The sequence below is a fragment of the Sceloporus occidentalis genome, unplaced genomic scaffold, assembly GCF_023333645.1.
Source record: "Sceloporus occidentalis isolate IW3139 unplaced genomic scaffold, rSceOcc1.0.p SCAF_11, whole genome shotgun sequence".
In the NCBI taxonomy this organism is placed as follows: domain Eukaryota; kingdom Metazoa; phylum Chordata; class Lepidosauria; order Squamata; family Phrynosomatidae; genus Sceloporus; species Sceloporus occidentalis.
In genome coordinates this window covers 11820297-11837164 of record NW_028316991.1, presented here as the reverse complement: position 1 = coordinate 11837164, position 16868 = coordinate 11820297, and the positions used below count along the sequence as shown (strand labels likewise).

The window sequence follows — 16868 nt, the reverse complement described above, 5'->3', positions numbered from 1 at the left end:
AGCCTCAAGGTGCACCCATCACAATGTACTACGAAGAACATTCCTAGTATGTGGAATGTCCAAATCCTGGCCTAAATTCTTTATTTAACGTTTTGCCCTAATTATAATTTCCAGATATTGAAGATATCCAAGCCACTCACAGTAATCACTAGATTAACAGATATTACAATGATGACTAATTAAATGGAATAAGTGGAACATAGAAGCCTGTTTTTGTTTGGGAATTCCAAACCAATCATCTGGTGACATCGCATTAGATAAATGAGAGAGGGGTATATCGGGGAGACGGATATTTACACTAATAAAGCACAAATTAGATCCGCACAGTTTGACATTACATATTTTCCATATATATTACAATATATATTTCAGCCTAGGCAGAGGATATGATTGCACGTAGAGGCTTCTATAAAGGTATTGCATGGGCTAACTGGCCTGAGATGCTATATTTTGTTAGAGTTTCATGTATGTTTTATCTGTAATGCAAGAAGGCGACAGTTCCTACTGATTTCTAGACCAGGACTTCTAACAGAATGGTAAATAGCATTCTTTGCACCATGATATTAGACTATGGTATTTATGGTATTACGGCTAATACTGATGTAGCAAACTGAGCCATGCCATTGTATGCAGCTCTGTACTTCAGCGTTGGGAAGAGAAATGACATTTGTGTGCTTGTTTAAGTTCTAGATTTGACATGTCTTTCTTTCACCAAATACCAATAAACCGGTGGCATCTGTTTCTATAATCAAGACTGTATGCGGTTTTTCTTGCTCAGCAGCCAAAGCTCAAGTCCCTACTAGGGACTTTGACTAAATGCCATTCCAAGATAAAATGACATTCCTCTTCAAACAGAATATTAGTTACAGGTATTGAGTAATTACACGGTTTGTATCACAGACATTATGCTTCCCATGGAGGACATACAGAGAATTTATCTTACGATATCTGCTCATCTTACTTTCCGATTCTTACATAGCAGATCATTTTCATTTGCATTTTCTTCTGTAAAGAAGCAGCAGGCCCTGGAAGTGGTAAGAAAAGCATCTCTATCTGTTGATTACTTTCATAAGGCACAGCGATGTGGGAAATGTATCTCCTTTTCAATTTCTCACCTGTTATACAAGCTGCATACTTCTGCTGCTGGGACTCACATGAGATTCAAGCCTGCTAGTTTCTATTTACAGTTTACAGTGATTTATGTTAGAAGATCTGTCAGGCGGTACTGTTGTGATCTGGCTGGTTTGTTACATGAAAATATGGTTTCTTTGGGGATTTTGAGCATGTTAATTTAATGCCCAAAATGCAGAAAACCTTGATTTTGTATCGTATTAACAGGCTTGCCTCGCCACGCTTTTGTGCCTTTTACTGTGTTACATACTCTCAAAAAGCAATAGGCCTTGAAGTGTTCCATTTAATTAAAGGGGACATTCTAAAATTAAAACATGTATATGTTGTAGAGATTCTTAAAGAATGTTCTCCTTTCAAGAATAAAACCATACTGGTTATTAGTGGCAAGGTAATGAATCGTATTGTACTCTGATGACCTTCTTTTCCAGCGAGTAAATCTCCCATCGCCCCGAGAATGACTTGGGTTGCCGCTGTCTGTATGTGTGATGGCGCCCCACTGCTTTGTTGCTGCACCTCTCCTGTCTTGTCATCTTCTTTTTTTGTATTAGCGTCTGTAGATATGTCTTTAGCCATGTGTCTGTTTGCGAGTCTGTGCCTCTTATTTCTAGGTCTCGAAAAGCAAAAATCCATATAATGTACAACTGTATGTGGCAAAATTATACTCAGTTCTCAGAGGGTAAAGAGAAGTAATGCTCCTACTGGAATTTAGGATAAAAAGATGGCGGGGACTTGGGTTTCATTTAGCAAGCTTGGTTGGATGAATTTATTTTATACATATTAGTTTGTTAAAGTATACTAGCGGCACAAGACATATTGTACCAGTCCCTGCAATTCTTTTATTTTGGGTCACAGATCGGACATATAACTCCCAGGAAATTTGTCCCAGAAATTCCCATATGGGAGCTGAGACAGGCAGTGCCAGATTGCGGGAGGCAAACCAGTCTTCAAAATGACTGCCATAGAGGACTGGGAAACAGCTACAATTCATGAGACAGATCCAGTCTACAGATGCTAAACATTTACTGACAACAGGTACTGCCAGCCCAAATCAGGTACATATAGAGTAACTACACCTACTTATAAAAAGTAGGTCAAGGTCTTAGTCACCTGTAGGAACATGTCTAAGCAAGATAACTAGCAAGGACTTTTGCCACCGCAAGCACTTTAAGATTGTAAATGTGTAAACAAGAAACTCGTTCTTCCAAAAATCTGCATATATAATCGAGTCTAAGCGGCATCAGAATGTAGAAAGTTATTATTGGACTTATAGGTGCTGTTATACTTACTCTGCTGAATTTAACACTAACTCATAACTAAATGCAAAATTACAAACACAATTCCTAGTATAGCTAAATGCCCAATCTGTTCTGTAATCATGAAAAATTGGACATCATTTATAAAATTACTAGGGACTCCTAATCGTCTTGTGGCAGAGGCTGTTGGTTGTTGCCATAAACACTAAAGAAAAAAGCTTCCTAGAAGCCTGTGTGTTATTTATATGCGATTAAACCATTAGAGCAAAGAATAAAATGACTGATCTTACAATGATTACTTGCTTAATATCCTAGAGAGTGAAATTAAGGTTTTAGTAGAACAGCATCTTTAAGTTACAGCCCAATTTCCCCTTTGGGATCTCATTGCTTCACAACTAAATACTGGATTCACAAGTATTTAGCAAAAACAGGCGAACTGAAACAAATACAATCTGTCTGACCAAAGTAAAACACCACATAACATGCATGTTTGCAAAGAGGACAATTCCGCAAAGAATACCTGTAATTCATCACGAAAATTATTCTTCCACTTACATCATGCCTGTTAGCAAAATAAACAATGCCCGTGTATTACATCGGTATGTTTATGGAGCGTAATCTCTCCTCCAGCCAAAGCATGAAGACCAATGAGCGGTGTACAAATTAAACTGAAGTTATCCTTGGCATGTAGCTAAATGTGCTGATAGGTTGCAGCTGCTTTTAATGAACAACCCGTTCAATATTCTACTTTAGGAATGTCCCAAAGACAGGATAAATTGGGAGCCTGGAATCAAGCCACTGGAAATACAGCCAGATAGCTACAAATTTCATATTCCATTAGAAGCCCAATGTCCCAGCAGGCTGGCACCGCAATCTACATTTCATATCATTTCTCATAACAAATGAAAGAGGGAAAACGCAGGCTTCTCATTTAGCCCAATACTCAGCCCAGGCACCATACTAAGAAATGTAATGACATGCAATATGCTAGTGATTGCTCATCAATGGAAGCAAATAACATTGTGGCGGCGCTTTCTTGCATGAGTGATTGTAACCCTTCAATAAATTTTAATATAAAAAAGACTGCACGGAACTGATCTCTGGAAACATTAGTAAGAATTTGTGCAGATTTTGCATATGTTTGTCACGCAAATTAGACTGGTTAAAAATAGCCTTCTAAAAAAAAAATATGTAAAGAGTAACTGGATTGATATTCACACGTTCACCTACCCAACATCTACAAAAAAGAGTTGCAATCTTCATGTGGCTCTTAATTACATTAAAAGATCATGCAAATTGTTTAGTTACTAGAGACTAAAAATGAGACTTCTGCCTCATTTAATCCCTCCCCTGCGGCCTTTACTGAAAACAGGAAGCATACCACAGTAGGAACACCAGCAGGAGCAGTGGCAGCCAATCACATATATGGTATTTGAACATTGGTTGTTTTACCAGCATACATGTGATTGGCTGCTTTTTCAGTAACTATTGAGCATGTGCAAAAAAATGACTTTTAGTAGAGGCTGCCATGGGAATCTTATCAACTCCAATAACTAAACAATCCATTCTCTAATATGGATGTAGAGTCCATACAAAATGAATTAACATGCAATAAATATAAAATTAGAGATTTTTGGTGACTAAGCTGTTCCTTAACAATTTCTAATCTTTAAAGTGATTTTTTTTAATGCAACACCTTCATTCTTTGTTTATTGTACAGTATATTGGTTGATTTTTTTAGGGTAATTTGTGGGCATTAGAATATTATACATAAAAAGTGATTCTGGCATAAAGCTAGAAAACAGCTGACAGCAACCAAGAAAATGGAACACTCATCAAAAACATTCCATAAGATGCTATGGTGACAACCTTTCAAGAGGTGCAACTGACCCATTTTTTACATATACAAATAAAACTCTATTTACGCTGAGCTAGGTTGTTGGCGATAAATACTTATCAGGGACACATTACAGTTTATACCAGGTTCAATTAAATTTCATCTGTTTAAAATGATAAAAATTGGTTTTAGAAAATTAAGATGAAAAGCATTTTCTTCATTTAGAGAAGCATAACAGATTTCTACATTCTTTTTCAGCTTAAGCTCAAAGGGAACATACCTTATAGGCACAATATATAATGCTGTATGAAAAATAAGAGGAAGAAGCTTAGAGCACAACATAATATGCCACCCTACGACTCCATTTGGTTAACATAATAATATCCTCCAATGTCATACTGTTAATGTTATAAACTCTGGGGGAAATATACAAGCGGCAGAATCATTTGTGAATAAGTAGCTTAGCCCTTCCAGCTGCTCTGCCTGTTACTGCTATCGTTTGTTGCCTGGTAGACAAAAAGAAAACATAAAAAAGCAAAATGGTACAAAGAAAACAGCAATTTCATCCTTGTAAATTTAAGCATATAATATTCAATGTTAAAATATGCAGTTATTAGATATAAAACGTTAGTCAACTAAAATGTAATCAAGATCTCTTGTGAATGTTCAGGGTTAAGTTAATCTTATCAATATAGTGATGAGCATATCCTACTGTTCCTATACAATCACAGGGAACAGGACAGCCACTGTGACCGCTTACAGGGGACGTGGATGGCGCCTAACGTCAATAGTTACTAAACTAGTATCCGACGAGAAGTATCTGACTTTGGTGTCTTACTTAAATGCACCTTGTGTTACCATCCGTGCTTTGATATTCTGTGACTACAGAGATTAATCCTGTTTTTGCTTCTTTGGGCTGGCCGTCTGGCACACTGGGCATATGCTCGGTGGGCCACTGCCCGATATTTATCCATACACGATCTGCCACTCCAGCAGAAGAGTGAGCGATGTAGTGTGCGGCCACCAGCCGGATATGCTCAGCCATGCTGAGCATCAAACTTTAACATGCGGCCTGACGTTTACGGCCGTGCTTGTGTCATTAGTCTGCCACTGGCCTTAAAGTGCCAGGGCTGCTTCACTATCCCCAGTCACCCTTCACTAGGTATATTACTTTCACCATAGTCATGGGACAGTTATTAAAATGTAATATACCTGGATTGTAAACTGAAAAGAAACATGAAAAGGTTTGACACAAGTACATAAAAATATAAATACATAAATAAGGATTTGGATAGAATTCAGCTGGGTTAAGTGCAAACGTGTGTTTCTTTTAAAGAGAAAAGTACCTAGTTATCCACCGTCTGCATAAAATAATTGTTCAATAACAAAACAGATTGGTCTGATTTAACAGGCCCGTATAAGATGAATGATTTATTGAAAGTCACTGAAGCATTCTTCATCTTGTAAAAGATCTGTTACTGAAAAGTGCCAGTAAATGACATTTGCCAAATCAATCTCTTGCCAGAAACAGATGGGATTCCCATTAAATCAGTAAAGAATATTTTTGAAACAAATTATATGCTTGACAGTTAAATGTGAACACCCATGAAATGGGTGAACTGTTACCTGGATAATGTCTGGAGAGATGTAATAAAACATTGTTTTGTGTTTTACATATAATGGTAATAATACAGAAAGTATCGGCATTAGGCCATGCTTAAAAAATGGTAGCTATTAATGTAAAATGTGTCCATCAAATTTCCAAGATAGTTTTTTATTTGAATCGAATAAATACCGTATTGTCCCGAATATAGGCCGCACTTTTTCCCCCCACTTTAAGTCTTTAAAGTGGGGGTGCGGCCTATATTCGGGGTCTAGCGCCCGACGCCCGGGACATGCAGTCCCGGGCGCCGGGCAGGCAGCGGGGTTAGGATACAGATCCCCCGCAGAGGTGCAGGGGACCTGCATCCTACTCCCCGATACGCTCAGACAGCCTCCCCTGCCAGCACTTCCCACGGGGGGGGGTGCCGGCACGGGAGGTTGTCTAAGCGCATCGTGCGGTTGTCTAACCGCACGATGCGTTTTACCTCTGGCCCCCCGCCTGACTTACCGGAGCAGACTCCCGGGTGTCTTGCGGGGCCGGCGGGGGACATCTACGCAATACGCGTATACAACTTCCGGTGCCGGCACATCCGGCACCGGAAGTTGTATACGCGTATTGCGTAGATGTTCCCCGCCGGCCTCGCAAGACACCCGGGAGTCAGCTCCGGTAAGTCGGGGGGCAGAGGAGGACAGTGGCAGCATATCTCGGGGAGGGAGGAGGACAGTGGCAGCATATCTCGGGGAGGGAGGACAGTGACAGCATATCTCGGGGGGGGGCAGAGTGGCAGCATGTTTTTTTGGTGCTTTTTTAAAGAAAAAAACTTTTTCTTTAAAAAAGCACCAAACTTTTAGGGTGCGGCCTATATACGGGGGCGGCCTATATCCGAGCCAATACGGTAATTCTAGAGCATCAAAAAACAATCTTGTTGCATACTTTTAGCAGGTGGACAAAACATATGTCATAACATTTGTGCTAAAGCTAAAGCAACCAGAAATCAAGTAAGAATGATACCATGTACCCAGGAATAATCACTCCACATTAGAAATATGAAAACGGGCCAAGTTAGGACAAATTTTTCGGTTAGTTTGTAGGCCATTCATTTTTCGGGGAACGAATTATGTTTCCTACCCATTCACTTTTGGATGAAAATCTAGGGCATTCTTAATTCGGGAATAAAATGTGTTGCCCGGTGCCCACATTCACGCTCTCTGATTGCTTCCCTATCTTCTCTGCCAATTACATACATTTCTTCTTGTTTATCTTCTCATTTTTATCGTTTCTTCTATTTTCATCCGCATCTCCATGGACATATCTCCCAATTTGAGAACCAGGGGAGAGGACATCACTGCAAGTGTCACTATTTCGCGCTAGGTTATATCTGTGGAGATGCGGATGAAGATAGAAGATAAAGAGCAAGAAGATGCAGAAGCGAGAGAGTGAACGAGAATGAGAGTGTGAGTGAGAGTGTAAGGGCCAGCAAATTTCAGATGAAAATTCTGAGCTTTCTGCTTCGTGGGGGGCCTGGCCTTGTTTTCCCAAAATTCTGTACATTTTCAATTCATACAAATCCAAATGCACAAGACCACAGGTCTCAACTGTTGTGATTAATGGGCTTCATAAACTGTATCCAGAACACTTGGGATTAGTTCATTCACAGACATGGGAGCTTAAGGAGGGAAGTGGGTTGTGGCTAAATGCCAGAATCATCCAGTATGTACCGTGGAACTGTACAGCCCAATGGAAATATTTTGCTGTATTTTGTGAACAGGAGTTGCATAAATCACATACATGGATCCTTAGGGTGCAACAGTTCGAGAGCACAGTAAGCTAATGCTCCACTTCACAGTGAAAAAGCTGAAATTACAAAGTACAAAAGCCAAATCTAGTTGAGGAAGGTGCAGGAGACTGTTGACAGAAAGACATACAGTTGCTCTTGTGCTAAAAGAAGAATCCACGAGCCAAGTGTGGCATTACCTGCCTGGACCCGTGTCTGCTGCCTGGGGTAGGTTTTCTAAAGCCTGGCTTAGCTGACTCTGCCATGGGGTATTAAGATAACAGATGTTTAAGGCTGGTTAGTCTGGGGCAACAAAATATAGGCCGGAAAGGGATCACTTTGGGAGCTAGGTTTTATTCATTATGTTTTGGGGTACTTGTTAACCTATAAATAAAAAGACAGTTTGCAACAAATGCCTTAAGACACAAGAAGTGACTTATTGGCCCTGAGCTATAAAAAAGGGGTTTGTCACAGTACCTACGCCTTAGATACAAGCTCTGGCCATTCCAGTCCATCCTTTGTTTTATTCTGAGGACAATATGTGTTAATTAGAGGGACGACTACCACAGGCAGTAAATACATTTGGGGGAGCATGAGATGTACATCCCTGGCAGAATTAGGCATTATATTTAATTCCTGCCTAATGGGCTCAAACACATAAGTCAATATCTCATTTTCACAGACCATACTACAGAAAAATAATTACTGCAAGTGGAAACATATAATTACACAAAAGTTCTAAGGAAAAAACTATTAAATTATACTTCTACTTGCCATTTCAAAAATATACATAATACTGTCAGAAGAAAATTTTATACAATCAGATGAAAAGATGATTCTAATTACAGGGTGAGAGAAGTTGGTATCCCGCAAGCACAGGCATTTCAAACAAGACAAGTCAACAAATAGAAGAGAAGAGGACAGTACATGTAAAATAAACATCTGCCTGGGAAGAAAGAAAAATGCTATATGTGTGAATTTTGTTTGCTTCGTTGAACAGGTAGAGATCAGAAAAGAAAGAAATTGCTAGTTTGCATATGTGAATATACTGCGGATAAAGTAGCGATTAGACCAAAAGAAGATTCGGGTGCATTTTGGTTTGGACGAAAATGTGAGGGATTTTTTAATTCAGAAGGTCATAGTTTATGTGTAAATATGTGTAAGACTGAGTGAACGTGTTAGAGTCAAGTAATCAACAGAGCAAGCACAAAAAGTTAGGTCATTTTGGAGGGTCCTAGGGTATATTCTGGAAGGAACCCAGAAGACTAAACTACCCTGCTTTTGTCAACTTGGAACCCAATACATGCAAGCAAGGAACAGAAAGGCTGGATTCTTCTTACCTGGAATTCATTTTCCTTGCTCATCCCACAGCTAGATTTACGACACATCAGCCGAATCTAACATTAAATAATCAATATAATGCAGATTTTTAGATGAGTTCTTGGAAGGCATCGGCTCTCTAAGATGACACTGATGAAGGAGATTGAGCCTTGAGGTTATCTGAAATCTACTTTCATGCTGCATCATAGGTCTGTTTTCAGCCGATTTGGGTCCTTCCACCATGAACAAATGCACAACTTATGTATGTAGCAAACCTTTTTTAGTGTTTGTTGGGTGTGCATTACAGTTTGTTGGTCTTCCTGGTTTTCAACTCTGCCCGTCCTGACCCCATAGCCTGTTCTTTGACTTTTGGTACATTCTGCCCAGTTGTAGTCTGCGGATCAGAATTTTGGCAGAATTTCTACAGTTTATCCACTCTGCAGGCTACAGTCCCCCATAGACTTCTTCGGCTTCTAACCAGCCATCGCCAGATCAATCAATGCATGCTAAATTTCAGAAATCCACCCCAGGCATTTGTTAGCCTATTAACTCTTTAACTGTCAAAATGTTGAGCTCTATACTGTATATATTTTTGGATAACCAATGTCTAAAATTGCTGGTATTGGTAATATAAAGCAACATTCTACACTCAAATTAGAAGTGACACACAGCTAAAATACATTTTGTACCACAATGTTTGAAAACGTTAAGATCTAAAGTTTATGGAAGTAACTTTTTTCCTCTAGGTTTTCCAAGGAAGGCAGATTACACATAAGAGTGTGTCCACCACCTAGCGCTCTGGATTCAAACTTTACAAAAACGATATCCCATTGCGCATGACTAATGTATGATTTACAGCGTAACAATTTCGAAAAGTGGGAGGGAACAGATCCTGAATTGTTTTTGAAAAAAAATAAAAATATATATATATATATTTTATTTTTTTTAACCTTTCACGAATAATAGTGAACGGTATTTCCAAGACGTTACTATTAAACATCCCCTAATCTAATACATATGTACCAAGGGTTAATAAACAATATAAACGTAACGTTTCCTTTTTAACAGACCTTTGTTATCTCACATTATACCTTTTACGTTAGAATGCCCATATACCACTTGCTGGGTGACCCTAAAGATTAGTCCACAAAAGTGGGAAATCAAGTTCTTATGGAAATTAGTTTTTTTTTTTAAAACATACAATTTTATCCTTGAAATCTCACACAAGCCATCGTTGAAGCTCCGTGGCAGTGAGTATCCCGCATGGGCGCAGCGCTGCGCAGGAGAATGTATCGCCTCCAGGGCAAGTAGCCGGCGGCATCTTCATAGACACGCGAAACACTTGTTACAGTTACACACTTCTGCTGTGTGCACCTAGTGAGTATTTTAGTTACGTTACTTTAATTTGAGTCATATGAAACTAACATTTCTTTGAAGTCGGGACTGAGCTGCCTTGATAGTACAGTTTATTTCAGACACAGAGAAAACTGAAAACAAAAGGCTGCTGCAAAATACCATAAATTACTGGATGTCAGTCTATCCGCCAGATTTTACCATCATAACAGATATCACATTAAAACCGGTCTAAATGTCTGACACCTAATTAACAAAATGTGTAATTCATAAGAATTAAACACAAGATATAGAAACATGGAAATGTGAGCTGATGTCCAAAAATCTCTTAAGGGTAATTTCAGCTTCTTTCCCTGATACATCTTGCATTGGACCCAATATATCTTTGCATTGTACTGAAAAAAGGCTTTCTTAAGCACATTGTTTGAAGACTGGTTTCAGTGGGTTTCCAAAAAAAAAACAGTACAACTTTTAAAGCAGCATTTTTATGAGCCGAGTCTTTGGTTATGAAACAAGTACTGACCACCAGAATTCTGATACATACCTATACCTACCTGCAATCTGTGCTTGTAATCTGTGTCTCATTTTATATATATATCTCACAGTCACATGGATTACTGAGGCATTAAAAAGTGTGAAATACCGTATTTCCCCAAGTATAAGACGCTCCTAAATTTTGGGGGCCGAATTTTCTGTTTAAATTACATATTAGTTATTGTACTGGCTGCCTGGGCATGATATGAGTGTGATTGATGTTAGCTGCTAGCAATTGTTAGCAATTGCACTCTTATCATGCTCAGGCAGCCAGTAAATGCACATCACTTTCAGCCTCCCTGTGCCCCCTATACACGGATCCATGCTAACACACACACATTCATTCATTCATTTACTCCCCCACCTTACCTGAACTGCAGATCTTCTGGTGCCGCTCGCAGACTTCCGTGGGGGCCATTGTTTCCCCCCGCGTTGCTCGAGCAGGAACAGGAACTGAGCGAAGTCATGTGATGTGCATTCACATGACTCCACTGGGTTCCTGTGTCGCTGCGACGGATCAAGTGATGCTACTGAGCAAAACCGGTAAGCAGCAGGTCCCGTTTCCGGTCCCCTTTGTAGTAAAAAAAACTTTTTTTTTTAAAAAAACTTACCACCACTGTATAAGACGCACCCAATTTTTAGACCCCAATTTTTTCTAAAAAAAGGTGCGTCTTATACATGGGGAAATACGGTACTTCAAACAAATGTTATATTAAAATAATAGAGATAATTATATAAAAACCCTTAATAAAACAAATAAATGTGACTGAGTTTCTCTGCGTGAGTAGCAGTTTTTTTACTTTTAGACACATCATATGCTGGAATATTGTCAGTCATAAACAAGTAATCCAGGAGATAAAAGGAACAGCGATCTGTGCATCAGTAGGCAGTATAACCCCATATTAGTCAAAGAATGCAGTATAGTCTGAAACATTGAGGCTCTCATTGACATAAGAATGTCACATCCTATATAACAGAGTAACATTGGCCTGTAGTGATGACATGACAGCAGATACACTGTTATAGACATCGTAGTCCCTGCAACCATGTTAAGTAGAGATAAAACAAAAATAATATAGAAGTTGGCATTGTTACTACAACACAGAAACATAGCAACATAACAGAACTTGTACAGACGGATGTTTATACAGAAAATAAATAGCCTGCACCCCAGCTTGTTTTAGGGGATTTTCTTTGCCACATACACCTCAGCTTGTGTAACGACACTGGAAATCGGCCCCTCAACACCGGAAATGAAACCTGAAAGGGACAATTTAGCAGGCCTGTCCAAGATCGCAATACGCAATGAGGCAGCTATACAGTCCACTTGAAAAAAAAGTCTGGATTACATCATGTCTGTTACAGGTGGCTACTTCTGGATCTATTGTCCCAAAATAAAAGTCAATGTCTCTTACTTTTAGGCTACAACCAAAGTCCAAGGGTAGAATTACAAAAAGCCACCAGGACAATGAGGGTCAGTACTCGTTCTTCAGAGTGTGTGTTATGTAGTCACAAACCTGTCGCCATAATTCAGTTGTAAACGCTAAAACCACAGGCGTGGACATGGTGTTTGGCATTTAGGGCAGTTTGAGTGGGTCTCCGACCCCATCATGTATCTTAATTTAAGTTGATGGCCCACTTTGCCATGTTGAAACATGGGATTTGGGATTATGAACTAAAGGCATGGACAAAATGAATTCAAAAAAGCATGTTCTCACTGTAACTATATATACATATATATTTCTGTATGGGTCCAAAATAACGTCAACCTGTCAGAAGCTCGGAATGTTTGTGAGCAGTTCAACGGAAAATGAACAGATTGAAACGACGTTGAACCACCTAACACTTCAACAGAAATAAATGTTTACACAAAGGAACTACTCTAAAGAATTCAAAATGGCTAAATATAGTTTTCAAAAAATTCTTGACATTTTACGCAGAGCCTACAGGGAACTTCGGGAAAAAGAAGAAATAAAGAAAGGGAAATAAGCAGATCGGATTTTATCACATTGAAATGAATGACTAGGGGCATGCTCACCAGAGTTATATCAATGCTGCTAACAGAGTAGAAAAGTTAAAAAGACTTAATATCAGCTAAAAAAATATATATGATGAAAAACCATAAACTGCAAATGGACAGAAAGTCAGAAAAAGAAAAGGACACACATGCATTGCAGCATGAAACTGATTAAATCCAACTTCCACACCTGCTGCTCCCAAAATCAGGATACGTGCAATAGATGGGGTGCTTTGACGTAGTGATGGGCTGACCAATCAATGGCCATACAGTGTGATGGAATCCCCAATATTTATGCTTCAGATAGGTGCTTTTAATGATAAAAAAAACTTATAGAATGAAAAACAGTAGAAATGGATCATTTCCCATCTCAAGACTTTAGATACAATTAAACAGCCAAGTATGGCCCAATGAAGAAAGGACATTTTGAGCAAGGATTTTCTAGAAAGCAGTGTAGATAACATGGTGAACTAAGGAAATTTGAGTACAGAAATGTTCAATCACAAACCGCAGTAGCAAGAATAATATTTGGGGACAAACAGACCTCAGATCAGCAGATCCAGCACAATAGTGGTTGCCAAATTAAATATCTGAAATGTCATTAATCATGCTCAAAAGAGAATGAAGCCAGTTTCAAAGCCACTGGGTCCTCAATGAGAATTAAGGGTATTCTTGAGCAAGGCTGCAATATTTTTTTATCGATTAAGTCAGTTATAATATAGAAGCGTAGGAAATAACTAGTTTATAGATTACGAGATCCATTGTGATAACTTTTGCAGGACCATAGTTTGTATTTTCTATTTAATGATTTAGGAGATAATTGCTCTGGGGATTAAATATTATATTTGATTGTCTTCTGAACAGACCAATATTTATGTTATTTTCCATTGATCCAGGTCAGGTTTTTGCTCCAGGGCATTCTAGGAACCATGGGTAGCGGCATGCGTTACATTGTATAAAATATTAACAATCGCTATGAATATGGAAACACAATGTTAGATATTTTATTTTTAAGCGCTCTAACCATTTTCAGTGTTTTCTACATTTGTGGAGTGATGAAAGATCAGCAGCTAGAAAATTCCAGCTGCTTTTCTATGATTTATTTCTAAATTTGCCTTTTCCCAAAAACATTTTTTTATAGATGATACTTGCAACATTTTTGTTTGTAAATTACTTTCTGCCAATATAACGTCTAGATTGTACAATAAAAATAATCAATATATTATGTGTCACAAGGTAAACATTTTACTTCCTCAGTCAAGTATTAATCGACGAGTAGGTTGAAGTACAATATGAATGCTCACTCGTTATGGTGCAGTGCGTTTTAGAACGTCCATTGTATTTAAAATACAGATGAACCGCTGTCTAAAAAGTATCAATGTGATTGAGAACCTTTCTTTACACTTCTAGTATGTCAAAGGGCAAATTTCGTAGGGATGATACATTTATTGGCTGACTGAATTGTATAGCATATTATATTAGGTATACCTTCCCTGAAGAAGAGACATAGACATTATAATGATTCCAATCTAATGCAATCCAGTTAGCCAATAAAGGTATCATCCTTACCAAATTAGCTATTTTGCCTACCATATCGAACTTTGCATAATTCTACACCTCTACTGGCCTGGAACTTTGTCTAATGTGGAACTATATGAACAATTGCTTACAATTCGTGCAGGCATTTGTTCAGGAAGAATGCATATCATAGCACTCATAGAGTACTTAAATACACAATTTTCTGTAATGGGGTTGCCCGGTACAATTAACTTAGTTCATTCTGTATGTTCCAGTGTGTTACCAAGTGCTACGTAAATGTTTGGATTACAAAAGTCAAGAAAAAATTTGTGTAAAAGTAGTGATTTAGAGAGCCAGCGGGATGTCTGGTGAAACACAACCTGTGTGCAAGGTCATCCTAAACCTCTGCTACAGACAAGTGACCTACAGTTATTATAGCTCATGCAATTTATCATAAATTACCATTATTTTAACAATCGCATTCACTAACAACAACTAAAGTTCATTCTGTTCAAGCCCATGTCACACTAACTGCCACCACTGGTACATTTATTCAGTTACACCACAGCAAGTATTTAGATTCTTAGAAGAACATATAAAATATTACTTTACCTTCTGGTGGGGTACCAATACTGCCACCAAGTCCCAGTATAGCAATGTTTTTCTTCTGTGGTTCCATCAGCATAGCAGACTCTTCTCCACGTTCCCAGTGTGGCACTTTCACTGGTTCCAAAGAAACATTTTGCAGTTTGTCCTCCTGAAGTCTGCTGTACATGAACTTTATGGCATTTTTAAGACTTTCAGAGCCACTCATTCTGTTACCAATAGTGTCTACAAATTGGGCCAGGCGGTTGTATGACCTGTTCTGCGCTTTGCCGTAAACCGCAAGGTCTATTATAGCCTTGGAAACATCCTTATAACTTGCTATTTCTTCCTTCAGTCCTCCAAACTTTTCCAGATGAAGTGTCTTGGGCTTGTAGAACAATCCAAAGCATGGCTGGAGCCCACAAAACAAGAACACAGTTGCCAAAGTAAAGAACTTCATCTTACTCCTTATGGTACTCTTGGTCCACGAAATCCTGTTGAAAGAAGCAGGACCATGTCAGACAAATGCAATTATTTGTTTCTTAAAGCATTAAACTAAATATTTTTTTAAAGGTAGTTTTTTTTGCGGGTATTAGTTGTCTCATTTAATCCTCCCGCCAGCTACCGATACTGAAACTAAGGCGTATGCCCTGGTAGACTTCTTCTACATGCTAAGCAGAACCCCCAATATAGTCTACTAAAATCAGTGGGAGAATCAGCAGCCGAGGGCAGGACTTAAATGAGACAGGAGCATATTTTATAACTCCAATAACTAAACAACCCATGCTCCAAATCGCATGCAGGAAAATAATTTGGAGTCTATGCAAAATGGGGGCTTTAAAGATTAAACTGTTGTTATTTTAAACACAGGTCACTTTAGTAAGTGGGCTAAAGTGACACATTTAACCCATGCCCAGTGATAGCCTGCACTTCTAATGCATGTAAAGAATGGTGTATGAAATGATATTTCTTCCTTTGGCTTGTTCCCGTTACTTCGGCTGAGCGTCCATTCCCCCATAACGCATTTGTTGTCAGCCCGCATTGTATCCATCACATTAATAATTTATACTTGATAAAATAAAGCTATAGGTAGAAAATATTGTAATACAATTTACAATTTTCTTGTAGATGTGTATAGGAATGGATCAAGTGAATTTTCACTCATTTTAGGCGTACGCAATAATTTCTCACATTTTAACAAATGTAAAGGCCTTTTACTGCAGCGACATCTAATAATGAGGCTACCGCAAGGAAATCTTGGGCTCCAATACATGGGAGAAATGTTTTGAAATGTCACTAGAGAGATCAACATTCCCCGGCTCCCAATGATCAGAGGCTTTCTGCAAAAGCTTTCAATGGTATGTTGTCATGAGAAGGGGAAATGATGAGAGACGAGCTGGAAGTTGCCTAGCAACAGCACAACAAGCAGTGTCAGGAGAAGCATTAAGTCAAACATTACGGTAAAAGGAAAGCAGGATTGTCTAATGTGCTTCCATTATATGAAAGATTAAAATCATCCCACTTCTAAAATATTGTTTTCAGAATTCTAATATTTTTTTGCACATTTTAACCCAGACCTCACAGTCAAAAGCGGTTTTATTGGAGCCTTTGGAGTGATATAGAACAATAAATAATAGGTTATCTCCTGGTTTCCAAAGGCCAACCTTGTGGCTTGACAAGAATCAGTTCCATGACTTCACTATACATAATCAAGGTCCAACCTCTGAGCTTCTGCTGCACAAAGAGCCTGTGCAATGTATAGTTAAATCAGCAAGACTTCTTTGGTGCCTCCAACTCATTGAATTATGCACTATAGAGGGCCAGATCAGCCCTTCTTCCGGAGAAACCTGCTAGTGATGGCCCCGCATAATGAATAGTAAAGTCAAAGAGTTTAAACCGGAACTCTCCTGTAAAACGTCCCTTCCTGAATTAACCCCAAAGAG

The 16868-nt window shown here is 38.7% G+C and overlaps 1 protein-coding gene across 1 annotated transcript in view; it reads right to left on the bottom strand.

The window, feature by feature from the left end:
- LOC149305577 (carboxypeptidase Q-like) overlaps nt 1-15385 on the bottom strand; it is a 125170-nt gene extending 109785 nt beyond the window's left edge. Inside the window, exon 1 of the mRNA XM_089477578.1 lies at nt 14953-15385. Within this exon, the coding sequence (XP_089333704.1) occupies nt 14953-15385 (433 nt within the window). The remainder of the gene's footprint in view (nt 1-14952) is intronic.
- Between the last annotated feature and the right edge of the window lie 1483 nt (nt 15386-16868).